Source organism: Gigantopelta aegis, chromosome 14 (assembly GCF_016097555.1).
Source record: "Gigantopelta aegis isolate Gae_Host chromosome 14, Gae_host_genome, whole genome shotgun sequence".
Classification (NCBI taxonomy): Eukaryota; Metazoa; Mollusca; class Gastropoda; order Neomphalida; family Peltospiridae; genus Gigantopelta; species Gigantopelta aegis.
In genome coordinates this window covers 42726183-42744455 of record NC_054712.1, presented here as the reverse complement: position 1 = coordinate 42744455, position 18273 = coordinate 42726183, and the positions used below count along the sequence as shown (strand labels likewise).

At 39.6% G+C, this 18273-nt stretch overlaps 1 protein-coding gene and 1 long non-coding RNA gene across 3 annotated transcripts; one reads left to right on the top strand and one right to left on the bottom strand.

Moving 5' to 3' along the window:
• Nucleotides 1-1288: 1288 nt before the first annotated feature.
• Nucleotides 1289-17481, bottom strand: LOC121389039. 2 transcript variants are annotated; one of them, XR_005960039.1, is made up of 3 exons: nucleotides 17320-17481; nucleotides 2089-2182; nucleotides 1289-1442 (listed from the first exon to the last, which is right to left on the bottom strand). It is a non-coding gene; the product is annotated as an uncharacterized LOC121389039 (long non-coding RNA). The 2 variants fall into 2 exon arrangements; XR_005960038.1 differs by lacking the exon at nucleotides 17320-17481 and adding an exon at nucleotides 4825-4957.
• On the top strand, nucleotides 10503-14492 carry LOC121389038. Its single transcript, XM_041520647.1, has 4 exons — nucleotides 10503-11627; nucleotides 12083-12200; nucleotides 13124-13278; nucleotides 14158-14492. The coding sequence occupies exons 1-4, from the start codon at nucleotides 10639-10641 to the stop codon at nucleotides 14270-14272; spliced, it is 1377 nt and encodes a 458-aa protein (XP_041376581.1). The 5' UTR covers nucleotides 10503-10638; the 3' UTR covers nucleotides 14273-14492.
• Nucleotides 17482-18273: the final 792 nt, after the last annotated feature.

Below are 18273 nucleotides of genomic sequence, written 5' to 3'. Positions count from 1 at the left end.
AAGTAGGACTGAAACAGTACGTAGCTACATTATTCATGCTCATATTGAGAAAACACCTTTTTATGTGGTGCTCAGTTTGTACATGCGTTTTGTGTTCTATCAAAAATAATGTAAATCTTATGTAACGGTCATGTTATACAGTTATTTCAAATTACTGTACACTATATAAATAAATATACATATTTACTTGCATAGGAATGCTGATGCACAGTAAAACCGAGTTAACATGATTATTTTAAGTTTTCCATAATGTATTATCGATTCTTAAGTCATACATACACATTGTACATTATAATCATGTTAATCATTGGAAAATATGTTGGCTTTGAGGGTGTAATTTTAATATGTTGAGATTATATGGTGCCACAAATGGGGAGATATATCTTGCTGCCAAGAAAAATAAAAATAATTCCCATAACTGATGAATTTTATAATAACACAAGGAATATGCACACTTTAACAGCAATTTGTGGCATTTTCAAACAAAAAATTAAGAAAAAGTAAGTATTTTGAAGAAAAAGTAGGAAAAATAGGACAAAGACCAAAATGTACGAAAAAGTAGGATCGTTGTACAGCCTGTAAAATATTTACCAATTAAGCCAGTACAACACAGTGTTTAAATAAATTATAAACTCATGACTTGTGGCAACAACTGCTGGGAATCAAACTTGAAGCTCCTGGCCCCCACAACCCAATCTCACCCCCACCATTAGTTATCCTACTGTCACACAAAATGTACTCGCAAAGATTTATCTGTTCTAGAAGCATAGGCAGATAAAAAATAGTACTAAATATTATAGGACAACCCATGCCTACAGAACAATGATAATAATACAAAATAATTTTTTTATTAAAAAAATGTATGTAAAAAAAAAGAAGAAAAAAAAGCAAAATGATATATTACACTAGTTTAACATGAAACTAAACCACAGATTGCAGTTCACACAATTTGTTCAATATTTATTATGAGAATACTTTCTAACATTTTCTTTTTTCTCTCAAAGAGAGGATCTTTACATATTAATCCCCATGCAGTCTGGTACCGGTAAATATATTTATTCAAAAATGTATCTTTCTGTGGCATCCATCTCCAAATCCTCAAAACTTGTACAGTCAACTGAGCAATCAAGGATTACCATTTGATGGGTGGTGTCAAACTGAATCCCAAGTCTTGGAAGTCTGAATTACTCCTTAGCAAGCAACATGTCAAACACAAAAAAACAATAAATATTGTATTAAATGAAATTGTTGAAAGTGTTTCATTTTCAGCAGCAATTTCACCCCCTGCCCCAGTTTTTCTTTAACATATCAGTTGAAACTGTTCTATTATTTCTATCATTCTGTTCTCAATATCAAGATGCAATGTAATTTGTTTAATAGTTTGTCTTCAGAATCTCATTTTCGACATCTAATCAATGACTCCACATCCGTTGGTTCAGTTGCTGAAATATATAAAAACAAACGTGAAGTATTTCACATCCATTTGAAGAAGTATATTGTCTGTAACTTAATTGCATATCATTGTATTAATGTAAAGTTTAATTTAATTTCATGAATTGTTTTTTTTAACAGGAAACAAAATCAGTTAAAATTAAAAGTATAGTAGTACATTAACAAAAGTAGTAAACAATGTATTTAACTTTGATGATGTTATTTGATTTCTATTAGAAAGTTACACAAAGCTACATATAAGATGACATGCAGAAGAATAAAAATGCCTATGCTTTGCTACAATTTGGGGTATAAAATAATGATGAAAAGCAAAACTACTGTCTCCAAAAGAAAATCATATTTAGGGTAGGTAATAAAAACAAAACAGATGGGTTTGAAATGTTTTGAAATTATGGTTAAGACATTACATTTCAAGCACATGACCATTTATAAACAGCAGTTCTTTTACTATCATTTATCTAAACATTAAAAAAATATATCTATTAATTTCCAAGATTTTAGGGTACGTAATTTTAACCTTGGTACCCTCTGGCAGAAACCATTAAGTTGAAAATTCTAAGAATATCAAAGGGCTGGTCAGAGATCACAAACACTTGAACATAATGCGATAACTGAGGAGCATGAAACAAGTCTTACCCATGAATGTCCAAATTTACTTTTGTTCTTTTGGTGTGGGGCTTCCTTGCAAATGTTAACAGAATAAGTGTGGGACTCTCTTGGTGACAATACACTGAAACAGAAAACCCCCCACACCAATACATGTAGTACCTGCTTAATTACCATAGTAAACAGAAATGTCATTAAGGTTAATAATACTTATACAATAAACAGAAGGTGCATGTAAATATTTTAGAATTTGTTCAAAATAAAATCCATTCTGTACAAATACAAACAATAAAGGAATAATAAAATGTCTTAGCAGTATTTATTATAAATCACCCAAGATTGGTAATTTATCTGCTGTTAGGCGAGGAATTGTTTTAATATATATTATGGTAAAATTGGGTTGTTTTAATTGAGGGATGGGGTGGAGGGGGACTAATGGATAAGTTAAGGTTTGTTTTGTTTAAAGACACCACTAGAGCACATTGAATTATTAATCATCAGCTATTGGATGTCAAACATTTTGTACTTTTGACATGTATAGTCTCGAGTGCTACCCTGCTACATTTTCCTATTAGTAGCCAGGTATCTTTTATATACACCACCCAATAGACAGAATAGCACATACTACAGCCTTTGATATGCTAGTCGTGATGCACTGGCTTAAATCAAATCAAACCGAGAAACAGATCTGTTCCGATTGCAAAAAATCACAAATCTTTTTTCTTTCTTTCTTTTTTGCTTCAAAACATTTCAGGGTCCCTACATAAAATTTGCCTAATTTATAACTTTCCAGACAATACTTCCTTATCCCCTAAAGCTCACAACCATATAGGTTACTCCCTCACCCCCCCCCCCCCCCCCCACCACACACACACAAGAACACTCACACACACGCCTACACACATGCAAACAAAACCAAAAAAAAGAAGAGAAAAAAGCTAAGACTTTCAAACGTTCCAGCATGCTTAATACTATCACCTAACCCTAAACCTAACTTAAGCCTGAATTAACTGAATGCTGGAACGATCGGAAGTCTTGCCTGCACTTTATTTGTTGGCCATTCCTCTGTATGCAGTTTAACGACAATATACACATCGAAGACTGATTAAATGAGTCAATAAATTCCATTACATTGGAGGGAAAGTGATTTTTAAACTCTTACCTTCGTAGAATTTATATATCATTTGAATTTTCATGGATTTCGGCAAAATTTCACTTTCAATACTATGTGACGGTTTCGCAGGAAAGAAAGAAATGTTTTATTTAACGACGCACTCAAAACATTTTATTTACGGTTATATGGCATCAGACATATGGTTAAGGACCACACAGATTTTGAGAGGAAACCCGCTGTCGCCACTACATGGGCTACTCTTTCCGATTAGCAGTAAGGGATCTTTTATTTGCGCTTCCCACAGGCAGGATAACACAAACCATGACCTTTGTTGAACCAGTTATGGATCACTGGTCGGTACAAGTGGTTTACACCTACCCATTGAGCCTTGCGGAGCACTCACTCAGGGTTTGGAGTTGGTATCTGGATTAAAAATCCGGTTACTAGTCATTTCGTACCATAGTTTATGGTCATTTCGTACCATAGTGTTTTGGTCATTTCGTACCACAGTCATTTCGCACCATAGCCATTTCGTACCTACGTTTTACCATCTCGTACCATAATGTTTGGTCATTTCGTACCATAGTGGTTTCGTACTCGGTATCTTATTTTTTTCATGGTATGCCACTTCTTATTTTTATTGTTGACGAATAAACGTTGACGTGTAAACATACCTTGTAAAGTATGCAAATGTTTAAATGAACATATGTATATTGCCACTGATGATCATTTCATATGAAACGAGACTCCCCCCACACCCCATCTTATATAGGCTTACGTCCTTAGCCCACTGTCGACAGATTCTCTACCTATGCTTGCCTTATTGTTGTTGGATAAACAATCGTTATAATCAACAGTCGCGTCAGTAGCGATGTAGAATATCACTGTGTGGTCTAGTCTATGATTAAGTATAGCAAAATATACACGATCTTGAAATCATTATAACTTTATTTCACATTTTATAACAAAAAAAAAACTAATCTCAAGCTACAGTTAAAACACTTTTGAAATCACTAGCGTTAAGGTGTCAGTCATCAGCGACATGCACCAATCTGGAACAGATTTTCAACAGGCGACCGACACTGATTTTCTCATCACTATAAAGTGCCCAATTTTCGAAGAGCACCTTTTGCGTGACTCTGGCAACCTTCCTCTTCGTGGGTAATTAAGGTTTTTCTGAGATCAGCTTGTCTTAGAAGATATTCTAACACAAAGTGCTAGCTGGTAATTAATATAATGATGAACGGAAACGTTTGAAGATAAAAGTAATAAAAGTAATATATCACCTTTTTCTTGTTATTTGTTTGTTTCTTTCTTTCTTAAGGGTGGGGATTCAATATAGCTGCATTAGCCTAATGTTTATTTTTTAAATCAGTAATTCGACATTTTACTATCAGTCAACTAAGCTGCACAATAAATGATTGAGGTACGAAATGACTTTGGTACGAAATGACCAGACAAACATGGTACGAAATAACCATGGTACGAAATGACTATGGTACGAAATGACCAAATAACTATGGTACGAAATGACCAGGGTACGAAATGACTTGGGTACGAAATGGTAAAATTGGGTACGAAATGACTATGGTACGAATTGACTGGTTACCAAAACTCCCATGCCTCGACTGGGATCCGAACCCAGTACCTACCAGCCTGTAGACCGATGGCCTAACCACGACGCCACCAAGGCCAGTTTCGCAGGAAAACACTGATTTTACGTCAATCGTAGGCTCCGCATAGCTGTCGTCGCTGTTAACACATGTCAACAGAAGTGTATGTTTACTGTGATTATAATTCAGTTGGAGGAGACAATTATTTTAACTAATTTTAATGCTAACTATACAAAAAAGTTACACACCGAAAACATTATGTTGTCTAACCTAATGGCGTCCAAGCAAAGTTGGGCAACGTGGTCTTTGAACCGCGAAACATGATTGGTCCAGCGAGGTTGTCAATCACGCCGTACGGAGGGGTCAATTACAAGCAGGTCAGGTCAGGTCATAGGTCTTTACGTGCACATTCAGAACAAGCTGTTGTAGCGCACGCCTGTCCTGGGCTCAAGAGCCGGACTCGGCCGGCTCCTCCATCCAGGACAGGAAAGATGGGGGGGGGGGGGGGGGAGAGAGGAGGGACCTCCTGCACTGGCAGGTACAAGGGAGCACCAGCAACCCGACCAAGGTCGGTAGCAGGTGGGGGTGGGGGTGATGGTGCTATGGAATTTTGAATGGCGCAAAGTATTATGCCAAAGAGAAAAAGTGCGCAAATTTGGTTGAGGAAATTGGGCGCACATTGATTTATTAATCATCGGCTATTGGATGTCAAACATTTAGTAACTATGACATCATAGTCCAAGAGAAGAAATCCGCTATATTTGTCCATCAGGAGCAAAGGATTTTTTATATCCATCATGACACAGACAGGATAGCATATACCACGTCCTTAGATAAATCATTCGTGGTGTACTGCCTGGTGTATGGAACGAGAGATATCCCAATGGGCCCACCGACGAGGATCGAGCACTTTACCACTGGTCTTCGTCCCGCCACGACAGAGACAGTAAAGTTTGTTTTATTTATCGACGCCACTAGAGCACATTGGGTTTTTTTATCTTATCACCGGCTATTGGACGTCAAACATATGGTCATTCTGATACTGTTGTTTTTTTTTAGAGGAAACCCGCTGTCGCCACATAGGCTACTCTTTTACGACAGGCAGCAAGGGATCTTTTATTTGCGCTTCCCACAGGCAGGATAGCACAAATCATGGCCTTTGTTACCAGTTATGGATCACTGGTCGGTGCAAGTGGTTTACACCTACCCATTGAGCCTTGCGGTACCTACCAGCCTTTAGACCGATGGCCTAACCACGACGCCACCGAGGCCGGTCGACAGAGACAGAGATAGACCTTCACAGTGTTTCTTCCAGAATATTTATTTATTTTTTTAGAGGGGGGGGGGGGGGGGGGTATGACGCTTTGGAATTGAATGCAACAGGGGATCAACATAGGGTATTGGGGGAGGGGGTGGGGGCTCTTCCAGACAGAAAATGGGTTACGTTTAGGGTTAGGGTTAAGAACATCATACAGTAATTAATTTTGTCAAAACTTAATAAAGGTGAACTTAAAAAATAAAATTGCTAAAACATTTTGGGTATGGCGCCATACCCGTTTCACGACTGGTATATCAAAAACCGTGGTATGTGCTATCCTGTCTGTGCGATGGTGCATATAAAATATCCCTTGCTGCTAATCGAAAAGAGTAGCCCATTAAGTGGCGTCAGCGGGTTTCCTCTCTCAATATCTTTGTGGTCCTTAACCATATGTCCGACGCTATATATCTGTAAATAAAATGTGTTGAGTGCGTCGTTAAATAAAACATTTCTTTCTGTGTTTTTTTCCATACCCGTTTTACCCTCTAGCAATATATTATCATAATACGTATTGTGTGCAAACAAACTGGATAGCCCTGTCGTAACAAACACCAGTAGCTGGCAGGAAATATGGGGTCGGGTTACCGTATTCCAGCGCCGCCGTGTAAAGTGTTATTTCACAGTGTGTGCGGTCGTTCCCTCAGTGGCAGTACACTGCACAGGTATGCTATTAACGTGAACACGACATCGATATGCGACATTCCGTGTCGAGATGACATGGCAGAACAGGATCGTACGATGTTGGTGTGTGTGTGTGGTGGGGGGGGGGGGGGGGCGGCGCTAATTTGCATTTGATATATTGAGTGGTAAAGCGCTCGCTTGATGCGCAGTCGATCTAGGATCGATCCCCGTCGGTGAGCCAGTTGGGCAATTTCTGGTTCCAGCCAGTGCACCACGATTGGTATATCAAAGGCCGTGGTATGTGCTATCCTGTCTGTGGGATGGTGCATATAAAATATCCCTTGCTGCTAATGGAAAAATGTAGCGGGTTTTCTCTTTAAGCTTAAATGTCAGAATTACCCAATGTTTGAAATCCAATAGCCGACGGTTAATGAATGAGTGTGATGTAGTAGTGTCGTTACCCCCTCCTCCCCCCAATGTAGAAATTATGTCGGAATGAATGCATGTTTAACCCCATCACAAAAATACACATCGCCTATTGGGTGTTCACAAATTGTGTTGGACTGCAATGCTAGCCTCAGAGGCCCGAAATTTAACTGTTCTTCTTAGGGGCGGAACGTAGCTCAGTAGTACAGTGCTCGCCTGATGCGCAATCGATCTAGGATCGATTCTCGTCGGTGGGTCCATTGGGCTATTTCTCAATAATCGCTATATTCGGTGCTTGTGGCCACCAAATAACTTCCGGTCGGGTCAAAGTTCGAAGTGCACCACTGTGTCAAGTAACCTTGTGCTAGAAACATGTATGGGGTACCGGTAAAAAAAAGGTACTCAAATTTTGTGCGGAACTAGGGTAGTCATAGACGCTACCCGTTATCTCAGAAATGAGCAGCTTGACCCCAATTTTTTTTATGATTCACTTTAAGGGTGAGGGGTGGTAGTATTTATATCCGTGACGTTTATGTCGATTGATACGCTTCAGGTAGGAGTTTTAGCCACATATGTTACTATTGTCGTCTAGGGGATTTGATTTGGTAGTATACACCCTAGATGCCATGTCCTACTTTACTGAAGTACTAGCGTAGTAGTGACGTTTTCCTTCCCGAATTTCTCCGAACTACATAACGTTGAACTTTCGGATATCGAAAATAAGCGATAAGTTGATTTTCGGTAGTTTCAATAGCGTAAATGGTAAAGGATTATTAACTAATAACATGCGCGTATGCAGCTATTTATTGCAGGAGGGGATCTAGACTGTGAAGGACGAACGAGGTTTATAGAGGGTCGAGTCATGCTTCCCTTGAAATTATATTTAAAACAAAAACATTGCTTGAGCGGGAGTGGGTTGGGTTCGACCCCCAAAACCTGCCCCTCACTCTACCCTAAAAACGCTCCTGGCTAGAACAGAATAAGAAACCAAAATATTTTTACCACCACGAAAATTAGTAAAACAAAAGTGTGGACATGAACCCTAGCCCCCCCCCCCCCCCCCCTTGCCTCCACGGGGTCCTGGGGTACGGAGTGGATCTATTACACTGACCACCTCGCTGTACGCTCGACCTCCCAGCGTGTATAGGGAGGATCTAGTAGCGGGTTTCCATTACACACCCCACTGCGTTGCACGAGCTCGGTGAATGAAGTGTCCGGGTAACACGGAGGTCGGGGTGACACGGAGTTCGGGGTGACATGAACTTGGCTAAACTTAGAGTTTGTTTTGTTTAACGACGCAGGAAACTCAAAATACCGCATACTAAGGCGTTACGGTCACAGTTTGTACTACTGTATTAAGACTGAAATAAAACATTTCATTTTGTTTAACGACAACACTGGAGTACAATCATTAGACTGGTCAATCATTGACATTTGGTAATGCTGACATATTGTTTAGAGTCTTAGAGGAAACGTGCACTACATTGTTCCATTAACAGGGGATCCTTTATATGCACCTTTCCCACAGACAGCACAGCACATACCACGGCCTTTGATATACCAATCGCGGGGCACTGAATTTGCAAGGACGAAATCTCCAGTAAAGGATCTCGGGAATGGCTGTCCTCTTATAGACGATTCAACCACTATTTTGCGAAATGCCCATTCGACCATAGGGTTTAACGAGCATATTCAGAACAAGCTGTTGTAGCGCACGCACGTCATGGGCGCAGGTGTCGGCATGGGTCGGCTCCTTTGTCCAGGACAGAAAAGGGGTTGGGGTAGGTGGGAGGAAGGGACCGCCCGCAATGGAAAGTTCAAGAGAGCACCAGCAGCGGGGGGGGGGGGGGGGGGGGGGGGGGTATGTTTTGATGCTAATGAACTTTGAATATTCCGTAGGAGTAAGTCAAACAGGTAAAGTTGTGCGCAAATTTCTTTAATTTTGGTGCATTTTGGAACGGTTCATCGAAAGAGATAGAGGAGCTACTACTTAATTTTGAATTCGATTGCCGAATGGTAGCTCATATAGGAACCTAGATGTCCTCTGGAATGGCTGTCCTCTTATAGACGAGACACAAGACCGAGATTCATAGAATCAACCCCTGTTTTGCCAAATACCCGTTCGACTCTGCATTGTGCAGATATATGGCTTTGATCACGCATTACAGTTTTGTCGCTGATATTAAATGTATTTTATGTTCCAGTGCAAGCAGGTAAGTGGGTTCGGTCTTACACGTGGTGGCTACAAGTGTAAGTGTAAGAGCCGCCACCACTACCCGAAATGGATCAAGCCGGTCTACCAGGGAGTCTACGTCGAACAGGCCACGGAGGACGAGTACAAGAATGGATTCAACTGCTTAAAAACTGGATGTAAGTTAGTTATACAGTTTCCAGGGCATACGAATTAAACATAAGTTAGTTGTACAGTTCCAGCGAATATGAACTGAACGTAAGTTAGTTATACAGTTTCCAAGGCATACGAACTGAACGTAAGTTAGTTATACAGTTGCCAGGGCATAAGAACTGAACGTAAGTTAGTTATACAGTTTCCAGCGCATACGCACTAGATGTAAGTTAGTTATACAGTTGACAGCACATACGCACTGGTTGTATGTTAGTTATACAGTGTTCAGCGAAAACGAACTGGTCGTACAATGTAGTCAGTAATACAGTTTCAGCACATACGTATGTTAGTTATATCAAAGTTTCCAGAGTAAATTCGTTTTATTGTTTCCGATGATACGCATTGCTAGTACGTTTTGCTATATAGTTTTCACGCACAGGTCGTAATTTAATTGTATGGTTTATCAGGTTTCGTAAGTTAGTTTTATGGCTTATAATGTGTACATACTCGTCAGTTGTCTTATATCTTCAGATCCATATTAAATGGTCGTAAGTTACGTTGTCGGTGTGGGTGTCACTGGGTAATGTGTGGCATGCATTCGTCAGAGAACTGTTTAATAGTGTGTATTTAATAGTGGATCATGAACGCAATCACGACTTTGTCTAACGTTCTTTCGACTGCCTTGTGCAGAGATGCGATTCTGACATGAGAATTCGGTTTTGTATTATAAAGTATCATGTCCACGTCTGCTCACCAGTAGTATGAATACTATATCGGCTTGCTAACCTCCTACGCGCGAGCAGATCCTGAGTTTTACATCAACACATTGTAAGATGTGCGAGTAGCAGATAACGAGATCTACAGCATGAGGTTAATAATAAGGGCTGCACATTGTCAAGCTACATATTGATATACTCTGTTATCAACTTGTCCTACATGTTTAAGTTAATTCATTTATTACACCTTATTTTCAGACCTTCAAGTGCACCCGCAGATAGATGCCCTAGATGGGGTCACGCTCGAGGGTGGATCCACAACACGTACGACTGGCGGAGGAGAAAGCAAACCCTTAACGAGAAATGCTCATTCCAGGAGGACACGCTCTGTAAATGCAACAGAGGAAGATGTTTATCCAACCAATCAGATGCACAGAGCCTTTATTCCACCCAATCGGAAAACAAGAAAGTTGGTTTCTCGGCTTCCAGATGACAAACACAAGACAGTGCTACGTCAGATGGTCGATTCGCCAAAGAAAGAAACACACAAACGTAAGAATAAAGATACGTGGGCTAAATACGTTCACGGTAAAGTAAAATACATCAGTAGGAGACAGATTAAAATTTTGAGGAAGAAGTGGCTTAAGGTGAAGAATGTGACAGAACACAGACGACAGAAGAGAGCTTTTAGAGGTCCATTTGACCAGGTGGCCTTCGACTCTATGAAGCGGATCTTCCGGCAAAAGACAAGCGTTACACCGCAGAACTGTCACACCAAACCAAAGACCTTGTTGTACTTGCCGGGAGACGTGGGTTACGGGTTCGACAACCAGTTTGAAGCAGAAGGAAGAACAGCTTTACGACTGGCTCACTTTGTGAGTAACTTTCTTCAGAACACGTCGCCAAACGATAACTTTGGGATTCTGCTGGGAGGTGGGCGTCTGCACATGGAACATCTGTTTGGAGAAGTGCTTGCTAACGTCATGGCCAACCACAAGATCCTCTCCAGCGGCATATTCTGGGACACACATCAGTTTGTAAACCAAGATGACTCTACCAGAGAATTCTTTGGTCCTTTGGCGTACAAGAAGCAAGGCAGCTTCTACGTCATCGACTCTGCAGGACTACCACTGCGCTACGCAGATGAAGACTGGTACAGCATATCAAAATCCAGATGGTCCACCAACGTGAATACTCTAGAAACGTACAAGATGAGACCCATGGTCAGGTCCAATCCAGAGGGAGCCAGTTCCGTCCAGTTTGAGTATTTTCCAATGAGCTACAAGGCCCCTGCATACAAAGATGGCTTCTGGACTCGGCCGACATTTAAATGTGATGGTCGCGTTGACGAGTGGGTTCTCACCTACGTCGTTCCCTTCTTTGGTCTGGATGGGCTGAGAAAGAAGATCCAGTTTAAGTACGAACAAAGTATTGCTTCTTTTACGTTTTAGGTGAAAACCATAGTAACTTAGAAAATAATCTAAATCAATATTTATGTAGCTTAAACTTCATTAACACTTTCATAGATATATCTCTGACTCGAAACAGGATAATGGTAATCATGTTTAGTTTGTCTATTTGTTGTTTGGAGTTATTGGTTATTGTTATTACAATGAATAAACATTCCAATATATATATTGGAGACAAAGAGTACCACATTCTACTAAAATACCATATCGAAACACTCAATCAATTAATATTAATAACTTTTTTGTTTAAAGACACCTCTTGAGCACATTGATTTATTAAACAGCGGCTATTGAAATGTGGGTTTTTGCTCTAAGACTTCAAGTAACAAAAATTACTTATAGCCAACGAATGAATGTTGAATGACCCAAAACACAGTTAATAAAGAGGACGTCTTATTTCTAGGGGTGTGGTAACGGTGGACGTCCCTCTGGACTTGTTGGAGATCGACCAGTGTCCGAGTCCATTCTACGTGGCAAACGCCTTCAAGAACACCGCAAGGTGCGACCAGATTTCTACATCGGTAAGCATCAATGTCTACATGGTGTGCGACATTTATTTTTTAATATTCAGTATATCATCTTACTTACTTTGTTCTTCAAGAACACCGCGAGATGCGACCAGATCTCTACAACGGTAAGCTTCTATGTCTACATTGTGCGTGGCATTGTTCTAACATTCAGCATATCATCTTTCTCACTTTGTTCTTCAAGAACACCGCGAGCTGCGACCAATCTCTACAACGGTAAGGATCTATGGCTACATGGTGCACGACATTGTTCTAATTTTCAATATATCATCTTTCTCACTTTGTTCTTCAAGAACACCGCAATATGTGACCAGATCTCTACAACAGTATTAATACCAATGTCTACATTGTGCGTGACATTGTTCTAATATTCAGTATATCATTACTCACTTTATTCTTCAAGAAATTCGTTCGAAGTTCTTACAACACGATTGATTGGCTATTGAAAATATTTTCTTTTTCACTTTTCAATTTTTCATTAAAGAAATCCATAATAATTTTGGTTTCGTATTTGTTTTGTTTTGTTTGTTGGTTTTTTTTTTTGTTCGTTTTTTTTTTTTTTTTTTTTTTTTTTCCTGGTCTGTTGTTTGTTTTTTGTTGGGTTTTTTCCTGGGGGGTTGGGGGGAGTTTGTTTGGTGTTGGGTTTTTTTTTTTCAGTCTTTGTTGTTGTTGGGGGGGTTGGGGGGGGGTCCCTTCTTTTTTTTAGGGTTGGGTTTTTTTCAGTTTGATTCTTGTTTGTTTTGTTGTTTTGAACTAAAAACAACTCTTTTATACTAAATTAAACTCCTTTTTCGTATTTTCGGATAGGGGTGTAACTGGCCCTGCCTTTCTTTCTGTAGATACCGTTTTGATGTAAAGAGATATTGTTCTGGGGATTCACGTTTCAAAACATTAATGTGGTTTTGAATCGTTCACAGTGCAGGAAGCAGAAAGGATTTCCGTTCCTGCGCGGTGCCTATCGCTGCACGTGTCGTCAGGGCTTCGAGTTCCCACACAAATACGGCAAGTTCCGGTTCGATGGCTCGTTAATGGAGTTGGAATGGGAAAAGAAAGAAAAGGGTTTATTCAGCAGGTAAGCGCTACATGTAGTTTGATTGTGGACGGTACACTTTCACAAAGTGTCGCTGTTTAAACCATGTGCGCTGACTGGCGCGTAGCCAGAGAGGAAAAAAATCGCCAAGGCCTGTAAAATAAATAGCAGTGTCATGGGAAAAATAAAATAAATCTGGGGAAATTCCGTTGGCAGATGCCAGTTTTGATTGTTGTATCATTATCAATGTCTGAATTTGGTTATTGTTGTTGTTTATTTGGTTGAGTTATTGCTGTTGTAGTACCTTTGGGGTTGCTCTTTTTTTTTAAAGTTGTTTTCGCTTGTTTTTATTTCATTTGGTTTGGGGGTGGGGGGACGGCGTAGGGGGGTGGACGTTGGAAGGAGGTTTGTGCTTGTTTCTTTGGGGTTTCTGTGGTCTTTTGTCTGTTGTTTTGGGAGGCATTATTGGGTGGGGTGTTTATTTTCTTGTTGGGTTTTGTTTTTGTTTTGTGGGGGTTTTCTTTTTCGATTGGGTGGAAGGCTCGTTTTTGTCAGTTGTTTAGTGTACGTGCGTGCGCGTGTGGAGAAGATTGTTTGTTTGTAGTTTATTTATTTATTTTACATTTTTGGTTGTTGTTATTTATTGTCGTTGTTCAACACAAAGTAGATATTATTAAAGATTTTATTATTTGCAGATAGTGGTCTTTTCTTAGGATGGTTTCCGTTATGGTGCAATGATCCGTTTTCAAAATATATAACATAATAATAACTACCTGTCTCGCACACTAGACGAATTGCGGTCTTTCTTATTATTTTTAATGGGTGGAAGGTTTATGAACAGTAAGTGTTTACTTTGGATGCGATGTTTTGTCTGGAATTTTCTCCATGATTTTAGCATTAATTTGTATTTTTCTTTTTCAGATTCGACCAGCTGAAATGTCGCATAGCTGGTTCTGAAACGGTTGTTATTCATCGGATGCTCCTAATACTGAGCACAGGAATTTCCTTCGCGTTCAGATACGTTCTGACACCATAGATGTCATCTTTTATAATTCAGAATTCAGAATTCGATTCTGAATCGAGTACTAGCGATTGTTTCACCTCCTGAACATGCTAAAATGTAAATTCCATTTGTTTTGTATGTTTTGGGGGTTTTTCTTCTGATCTTATTTTATGTTTTATATTTGTGAACATCTGTAAATATGATTTTTCAGTTATACGGAAATATTTTAGGAAAATTGTGATTGTAGTGTAGCAGGCCAGTAGCCAGGAATTTTAGAGGGGGGCTTTTAGGCTTATGGTGAGGCACGAAGTTGCTTGGGGGGGGTGGGGGAGGGGGGGATCGGGGTCATATTGAGAAAAAAATTCACCGGTCCCCCATTGGCTACGGGCCTGTGTAGTGTGACACTATTCCTGATGACGTGTTAACATGAACTGCAACGTCACTGTTCTTGCCAGGTGCGCTGTCTGCTATAGCAACCAGAGGATTGTGTTGCAAGAGAACCTGATGAAAATATACAGTTGAAATCAGCCATCACAAACAGATGGTCATTCTGCACTCGCTCGAAGTCAATGTGGCTTTTGTTCTGAATCGTGTACCTGGAGGAGGCCACCGCATCAAGAATATATTTTATAATCATTTTTAATATGCGGAGACAACATTAAAACGTGAATGGCGTGTAGATGAGAACATATAGACAATCATTGTGTTTAATTAAAATGTTTAAGTTGATGTTATGCTAGTGTATTTCTGGACTTTGTAGTCACAGCGTGGGTTTACGGCGAGCGTATCTGTTCTTATCTTGAACGCACAAAAATTGTTAATGCCAGGTTAGCAGCTTTTTGGTTTCCGTACGTTGGTTCTGTTTATTTCTTATTGAATTTTATTTATTCCCAGCTTTGTTAAACATACAGTTAAGTTTTGGTTTGGTTTATTTTGGGGGTTGTGGGGGTTGCAGGATTTGGTTGGTGTGTGTGTTGATTGTTTTTTGTTGTGCTATTTTTTCTCCCTTTTTCGGGATGTGTGTGTGTGTGTGTGTGTGTGTGTTTGTTTTGGTTTTGGGTGTTTTTTTTTTGGGGGGGTGGGTTTTGTTTGTGGGGTGGGTGGGTGGGTGGGGGGGGGGGGGCTTGCTATTACAATGAATATAGGCTTAATCTAACATTATCTATATGTTGTAGTGGAAAGTAAAAATATATATCTGCTTGCTTCTGTTTTGATTTAATTAGATCACATAATCATACTGATTCGTGTATAAACATAAATTAGTGACCCATAGGAATACGTGACACACAAACCCACAAACACATCCGTCCGTCCGTCCGTCCGTCCGTCCGTCCGCTCGTCCGTCCGCCCATAACTGCATCTATGCATCTCTGAATGTCCGTCTAGCTCTTGATGGCAGAGTAATCGGGCTAACATCCACCCATGCATACATGCATTCATGCGTGCATATGTACGTACATGCAGGATGCAGGCAAGAATGAGTGAATGAATGAATGAATGTTTAACGACACCCCAGCACGAAAAATACATCGGCTATTGGGTGTCAAACTATGGTAATGCAAACAAATACAGTGATGATCAACATCAATATACAAATTCAAGATTTAAATAAAAAATAGTGTAAAGAACTGCAAAAATACAAATATCACAGATAGATACTGACTTTTACTCAAAATTTCAATTGCATCTGGAAGAAAACAAGGGGATTTGTGCTGTATTGGCCATTCTCAAAGAGAATGTTACACCCCTGCACCACGGTGAGGTGACAGCACGCGCAGGGGAATGCAGGCAGGAAGGCATGTGTCATACAGCATGCATCATACAGTATGCATACAAACAAGAACACACACACACACACACACACACACACACACATTCACACATACACACACTCACACAGACACGCACACACACACACACACACTCACATACACCCAGAAACATACACACACACACACTCACACACAGATACAGACACATACCCACAGACACAAACACACTCACAAACACGCACAGACGCATTCACAGACACACACACTCACACAGACACACACAGACAGACAGACACTCACATACACACTCACAGACACATACTCACAAAGACACACACAGAGACACACTCACAGAGACACACTCACAAAGACACTCACACAGACACACACACACTCACACAGACAGACACACATTCACACGCACACACTCACACACTCACACACGCATACAGAGAGAGAGAGAGAGAGAGAGAGAGAGAGAGAGAGAGAGAGAGAGAGAGAGAGAGAGAGAGAGAGAGAGAGAGAGAGAGAGAGAGAGAGAGAGAGAGAGAGAGAGAGAGAGAGAGAAACACATATATATCTATATAGTGAGATTGAGCGACATAGCGAGTGACATGATGTATACCTATAGGTGTAAAACTTTTGTTTTGTTTGCATTTGTCTGTGCTTTCCTTTTCAGTTTATATTGAAATAATCGACAGAAAAATAATGATACAGTTTACAATAACTTTCAAAATGCGGGAAAAGTATTTTAAGACTGGTTTTAACATCCTTAATATCAATAAGGCTGACCTACTTCGCGTTTATATACACGAAAGCAAGTGAATGATTTATTTTGAAATTATGATATAATTATTGATAATTCGAATTTGTTTTTTAATTGCAGCCTAAACAATAAATATGTTGATACTTGATTAACCATTGAAAAAGGAATTGAACTTCAATTCGCTAAAAACACCGACAACATGACAACTTCCTAAGCATACTTAAGCATAATACCAAGTGCGCCGAATCACCGGACGCGCCGATACACCGAACACTGCTGTATTTTAAACATATGAATCCAGGCTCTGTGTGTGTGTTTTGTGTGTGTGTGTGTGTGTGTGTGTGTGTACCTAGGCCTATTCGTGTTTTTTTTCCGTTAGCAGTTTGGGACGTCGATGGTACTTGTAGATCAGTAGACTGATAGACAAAATAAGCGAAATATTAGTAATACCCCCCTCTCCCCCTAATAAAAAGCACACAAATAACACAAAATCAAACAAACAGACAAAATGATAAACAAAGGTTGTTTTGTGATCGATTTACCTGTTAGATACTCGCACTTTCCAAAGAACACGACACTGTTGAAAATTAGCTTTTATAAAACTTCGCAATTCATGAACCATATCATTCCACTCGAATATACATCGCAGAAATACAACAGTATGCAACAGAACACAAATAAAGACCGTACGCAAAATAAGTATGCAAATGTTCCGAAGGGCCAATGCAGACGACAACTCGACTTCCCCCAAGGGAAACAACTCGTATACTCTTTACGCACGGTTACCGAGTATAGCCTAAATAAATATACAGTTATCGTAGTGAGATCGGTTTCAGTGAGCATTTAGCATTCGGTTCTAAAGCATATCAATATTTATAAACAGACAGTTGTTCTTCAAATATCTACCTTTTTATTAGTATGTTTAGGCTTCAAATGAGCATTAAACTGGTCGCTATGTAACAAAGTTTACCGCACGTGCATCAAAAACTGTAGTTTGCATAAGCCGTAAATATTATTAACTACGTAATCTGTTTCGATGAGTGAAACGTTTAGTGGTATAGCTTATAGCCAAAACGTTCCAACACAAACCTTTTCAGTGTTTTATCAAAACAGATATGTTGTTCAACAAAACATGTACTTATAATATATATATATATATATAGATAGATAGATAGATAGATAGATAGATAGATAGATAGATAGATAGACATACATACATACATACATACATACATACATACATACATACATACATACATACATACATATATATATAGTTTTAATATTTTAAGGCAAATTACAAAATGGAGACCTCGAGAACCAGTGTTAGGTCTCACTACACAGATGTCATCTGCCATTGAAACCCATGTTAAATTGCCCAATTTCAAATGAAGTTTGCCAATAGAACGGGTTCTCGTTGGCACTAAGAACAAACATAATCTAATTAAAATTAGGTCCACTATTACATGTGGATCTAACAGCAGCCCATTGGAGCT

Coding starts and splice junctions, on each gene's coding strand:
- LOC121389038 (XM_041520647.1), top strand. CDS start 10,639: ATGCACAGAGCCTTTATTCCACCCAATCGGAAAACAAGAAAGTTGGTT. Junction 11,628..12,082: donor AGAAAGAAGATCCAGTTTAA/GTACGAACAAAG, acceptor TCTTATTTCTAG/GGGTGTGGTAACGGTGGACG. Junction 13,279..14,157: donor GAAAAGGGTTTATTCAGCAG/GTAAGCGCTACA, acceptor TTTCTTTTTCAG/ATTCGACCAGCTGAAATGTC.